At 41.5% G+C, this 5,921-nt stretch overlaps 1 protein-coding gene across 1 annotated transcript; it reads right to left on the bottom strand.

Moving 5' to 3' along the window:
* Positions 1-1,422: 1,422 nt before the first annotated feature.
* Positions 1,423-1,986, bottom strand: LOC110943038. The gene has a single exon (XM_022184797.1). The coding sequence runs from the start codon at positions 1,984-1,986 to the stop codon at positions 1,423-1,425; it is 564 nt and encodes a 187-aa protein (XP_022040489.1).
* Positions 1,987-5,921: the final 3,935 nt, after the last annotated feature.

Genomic DNA, 5,921 nt, shown 5'->3' with positions numbered 1-5,921 from the left:
GCTCAATCTTGCCATTCCTTTAACTCCACGTCCGACTCTTGCGATCTAGACCAATTCCATGTGCAGCCGCCATTTCTCATGTTCCTCTCCACTCTATCAGCAACCCTGCAAGTTTTGAACAATTCCAACTCGAACAAGTGTGGCCATCTTTCCATAAAAGGCCCTTCTCCCTCCCAAGTATCAATCCAGAATCTAATATCCTCCCCATTCCCAATCTTACCCAATACTAATTGGTTTAAACCCTTACCTTTAATTTTAATATGAGTAGTCGATTTCACTATATTTTTCCAACACCCTCCCACATTACCGTTAAGAGGAAGAGAACTCCTCTAATTTAATTTTCCATGACAAGCATCCACCACTTTCTTCCATAAGTTTTGATTTGCTACCACGTACTTCCAACCCCATGTAACCAAAAAGGCCTCATTAACCTCTTTAAGGCGGCTGATACCCAACCCCCCTTTAGATCTAGGCCACGTCACCCATTCCTAAGCCACCAATTCATTTCACTATAATCATTTGAACCCCCCCAAATAAATTTTCTCATTTTAGCTTCCAACATCTTAATGACCCCAGCCGGGACTTTATACAATGACATGTAATATATAGGTAGGCTTTCCAACACTGCGTTAATCAGGGTAAGTCTCCCCCCTATCGAAATAGATTTAGCTTTCCAAACCGACAACCTTTTATCAAAAACCTCCATGATCGGTGTCCAGCTACTTATTCTATTCATATTAGCCCCCACCGTAAAACCCAAGTAAGATAGGGGAATATTATCCGTGTTATGTCTAACCACCTCAGCCATATCTTTAATATCGTCATCTTCCACCCCTATCCCGTATAACTTAGATTTATGCAAATTAATTTTTAAACCCGAACAGAGATAAAAAAAATTCTCAAGCATCTCGCCACGCTCAACACATTATCCTTATCCCATTCCCCCAGCAAGAGAGCATCATCCGCATAAAAAAGATGCAAGATTTTAGGGCCATTATTAGGTGTTTGGATTCCTTTAAACCACCCATCCATCCCAGCTTTGTAGAGAATGCTAGAAAGAGCTTCCATAACCACTAGGAACGACGACAATGGATCTCCTTATCTAATTCCTTTGGAGCAACCAAACTCAAATGTGGGAGACCCATTGACTAAAACCGATAACCAAACTCTAAGAAAAGCCCTCTGATTTTCCAAGATGATACCCCCGATCACCTTTTTGAGTCGATTCGCCAGAATCTTAGGTATCACTTTACTTATCACCCCAATTAAGTTAATCGGTCTATAATCTTTCAGCCCCATCGGATCCTTGTTCTTCGGTATAAGAGTTATATAAGAAGAGCTTCATCCCTCCGAAATAGTACCTTTACTGTGAAAAGAAGCTAACATGTTAGAAAAATCATTCTCGAATAAAGATCAATACCTTTAAATGAATTTGAAATTAAAACCGCCTGACCCAGGAGATTTGTCCGCCCCACACTCGAACACTACGCTCTTGATCTCTTCGCTACTAAAATGAATAATAAGGGAAGCCGCCTCCTCGCTCGCTAGTCTCTTTAAGTTGTAGCAAGTGAGTTTAGGTTTGTCCTTGATTTTTTCTTTGAAAGTATTCATATAAAATCCCATAATCTCCTTTTTAACCATGGAAGGTCTAGTAGTCCACACCCCATCTATCATAAGTCCGGGAATATTATTACAAGCCCGTCTACTATTAATGTACCCATGGAAAAATGCCAAACTTTCATCTCCTTCCAAATCCCACTTAATCCTAGCTCTTTGTTTGATATCCTTGATTCTATATCCTTCCAACTCCTTAACATCTTTTAGGCATTCCGTTTTTATCCATTCCTCCTCATTAATTTCAGACAACTCATCTACTTTTTCCAAATCCTCCTTTAAGCCCCTTTCCGTATCTCCCTCCTTAGCTAAAACCGACTTTTTCCATTTTTTGATACCCTCCCTGATCGCTCTAAATTTCTTCATAATCATCACTGTCACACCCCCAAAATCCACATGCGGAGTATCACCGCTTGGAGGTGTGACTGACCAGGATCAAGCCACCAATCATATTGAACATAGCGTGTAAATAATTATAAAACCCAAACACAATATAATTGGTGTCCAAACAAAACATAGTTTAAGTTGTAATCGGAAGCATAACGTTTAAAACCAAAGTATAAGTTCAAAAGTATAATAAATGTTTAACATGGCATAAGACTATCCATGTCCCACAACGTCCACGCCTCCTCGTGCAAGCTCCCAAAAGTACCTAACGACCTGCAAGGCATGTAACAACGAGTCAACAACAAAGTTAAGCGAGTTCACAGTTGGTTGTTTAGTTTTAGTAGTTTGCGTTGAAATCATAAATTGTTTCGTGTACCACGAGTTAACTAGTTCTTTTATTTCCCAAACCATAACCATAATCAGTGGGGGGGGGGGCTTCCCCTGTGAACCACTAGACCATACCATATCGACTACTAACGAAATATAAGTTGTGCCCTGCATCAGTGTCTATCATCGCTGACAGTTTGCCATAGTCCATTAGTACACGCCCGTTCGAACGACACGGTGTGAGGTTTGTTAAACCTAATAGTGCTATTAACTAATGACCCGCTCGCCATCGGCCTCGGCGATTAAGTCGATATAAAGAGGAGGGACTTCATGATAGAGTTTTGTCTAGTAAGTTAAGGTTGTTGTCCTACCCAAGGAGGATGAACGTACGTAGTTCTACCCAAGGAGAATACACAGGATATATAGTGGCATCCTACCCAAGGAGGATGGCCGTACATATTCTACCCAAGGAGAATATGTAGTTTTCCGATTTAGTTCTTTAACCCATTCCCAACCCTTGGGAATTCTATGCCTTGTAGAAAGTGTGAGCTCACCTCGGTTTGCTCGGTATGTTTAATTACTTGATTCCAATTAATCAGTCAAAGCCTATGGTTTGCACGTACACACAATCAGTTGACATTCACAAGTTTCCACTAACAGTCAAGATCATCACGTACTTGCAAGTAACAACTAACACATAGCATTTATCAGTTAAACAAGTTCATGCAAGTCATGCTTATCATTAACAACAGCTAACTAACCTAGTTAACCCTTAACAATCCTAACAAAGTTACTGTGCATGCTTAATAATTTGACAAGACACCTTTGTTTCGTCGTGAACCCCTTCGGCGAAACCCCCTGGTTTCGTCGTGATTACCCCCGGCGAAACACCCCTGTTTCGTCGTAAGCCCCATCGACGAAACACTCCGTATTCGTCGACATGTGTTTCGTTGACAAGCAATCTGTTACGTCAACATCAGTTTCGTCTGCATACCAGTTTCGTCGTAAGCATAATAGTTACCCTATTTATCTGCTCCCGCAATTCTTGCAAACACCCTCCATATTCCCAAAACGGATCAAACAAGTCAACCCTTGTCATGAACCCTAGGCTACTGGATTATCATTATCACATATTCAAAACACCGATTCTCAAATCATACATGAACAACGGATAACACACTATGCAAACATCTAACAGGAAACATAAGTTTTGAGCAGTAAATCATGGATGAATACAGTCACAACATCAGATCAAGTTCAATACTTTAGCAACAGGATATCAAACCCTAATTTACACAAACATCACTCGGCATATAACTGATAGTCATATGAATTTGTTATTATCAAAAATCATCATCCGATCAAGATCCAAGCATTACCTAGACAAAACTTATAATGATTCTCTAAGATACAATCAGTGATGATTTCAATCAAACAATCAAGTAAGGTTTAAACACTAACCGCAATATACGGAACAATAACCTAATTGATCTAGAGGGCTTCAAGGGCACACAGTCACCGTCAATAGGGAGAGAGAGTTCTAGGGCTTCTTATTTGCTAATAGTGTGACGAATGAAATAGTAATACTCAATAAATATACGCGTAATCGTACTAGGCCCCTAATAGGCTTCGGCGAAACATTGGGCCGGTGAAACAACTTGTTTCGTCGAGATAATGATGGCAAAACACTCCCTGTTTCGTCAAAGTGGTTTATGGCGAAACTGAAATTGTTTCGTCGGTTGTTTCATCGAGTAGTTCCGAATCTCAAACAGTTTACAAGTTCATGCAACCAAACACTTTAATCACATCTCAACATATAATCCAACGTGTACAATTACAAGGCAAACCAGTCGTGTAAGTAAACAACTAAACAATTAACGTGCAAATAACGTGAAGATGTGATCTTGGAAACTCGAGTTTTCACATTATCCCCAACTTGAAAGAAATTTCGTCCCGAAATTTAGCATGCGGTTACTGAGGAAGCTAGTTAAGTTGCGTTTGTGTACTGCTATTCCTGGGGTGTCACATCATTCCCCCGTTGATTTGGAATTTCGTCCCGAAATTTCGCAGTAGCTTCAGCCTCAGTAGTAGTTGCATTGCTGCCGAACGACTGGGGATACTTGAGTTTCATTTGGTCTTCTCGTTCACAGGTGAACTCTGGGCCACGACGGATGTTCCAACGAACTCGAACAAGAGGTATTCTGGTGTGCTTGAGAACTTTCACATCTCGGTCAGTAATCTCTACTGGTTCCTCGACGAATCGCAACTGGTCGTCTATAGTGAGCTCCTTAAAAGGAACTATGAGGGTCTCATCTGACAGACACTTCTTCAGATTTGACACATGAAATACGTTGTGAACTCCACTGAGTTCTGCTGGTAGGTTCAGTTTGTAGGCCACCTTGCCTATTTTCTCGATGATTTCGAACGGTTTGACATAACGCGGATTGAGTTTGCCTCGTTTGCCAAAACGAACTACACCTTTCCAAGGTGAGACTTTGAGTAGCACTCGATCCCCAACCTGGAACTCGAGTGGTTTCCTGCGCTTATCAGCGTAGCTTTTCTGACGGTCACGAGCTGCCGCCATTCGTTGTCGTATCTGTGCAATCCTTTCCGTTGTGTCTACTACAAGTTCTGGACCCATGATCTGACTATCACCCACCTCTGCCCAACAAAGAGGTGATCGGCATTTACGCCCGTACAATGCCTCAAATGGAGCGGCCTGAATACTGGTGTGGTAACTATTGTTATACGAAAACTACACCAACGGGAGATGCTTTTCCCAGACGTTGCCAAAATCAATCACACATGCCCTAAGCATGTCTTCAAGGGTTTGAATGGTGCATTCAGATTGCCCATCCGTCTGTGGATGAAAAGCGGTGATCATGTTTAAACGTGAGCCAAAAGATTTGTGCATTGCTTGCCACAGTTCAGAAGTAAAACGTGCATCACGATCGGAGATAATGGAGTGTAGGATCGATGTTGAACCCAAATGAGTCAATCCGAATGTAGGATCGTTTGCTGACCCGATGAGTCGTTCAGAAGAGAACTTAGACTAGTTCAGAGGCGGAATTCATTGAATTAGTCTTCGTAAAGCTTGATTTCACACTTTAACGTCTCCTTTATTGATTAATTGTCAGTTTACAAGAACGTGGAGACAAACGGGCAGAGCTTCGCCTTTTCACACACACATACGGACTAACTTCTTACTAACTGACTAGAACCGCTCATTGGACCCCTATATATAGAAGTCTTGGGCCGCTCATATGGATAAGTCCATATGAGCGATCCAACTACTTACCAGATAAGCGATCCAAACATTCTGTCACTCGAGCGGTCCATCATTATGCCGTTCGAGCGGTCCAGCCTTTATGCCTTATGAGCGGTCCTCAACCTAATTGGACTAATGAGAGGTCCAACAAGTTCAATTCTATACAAACTTTCTCATTTTCCTATCACTATACAACCAGCTCTGCCCTAAGACTCGAACGAAGATGTAGTCGAGAGACAACTGCAAATTAGTCTTCGTAAAGCTTGATTTCACACTTTAACGTCTCCTTTATTGATTAATTGTCAGTTTACAAGAACGTGGAGAC

Source organism: Helianthus annuus, chromosome 5, assembly GCF_002127325.2.
Source record: "Helianthus annuus cultivar XRQ/B chromosome 5, HanXRQr2.0-SUNRISE, whole genome shotgun sequence".
Lineage (NCBI taxonomy): Eukaryota > Viridiplantae > Streptophyta > Magnoliopsida > Asterales > Asteraceae > Helianthus > Helianthus annuus.
The sequence above is the reverse complement of the archived record's forward strand: the minus strand, read 5'-3'. Positions and strand labels throughout refer to the sequence as shown.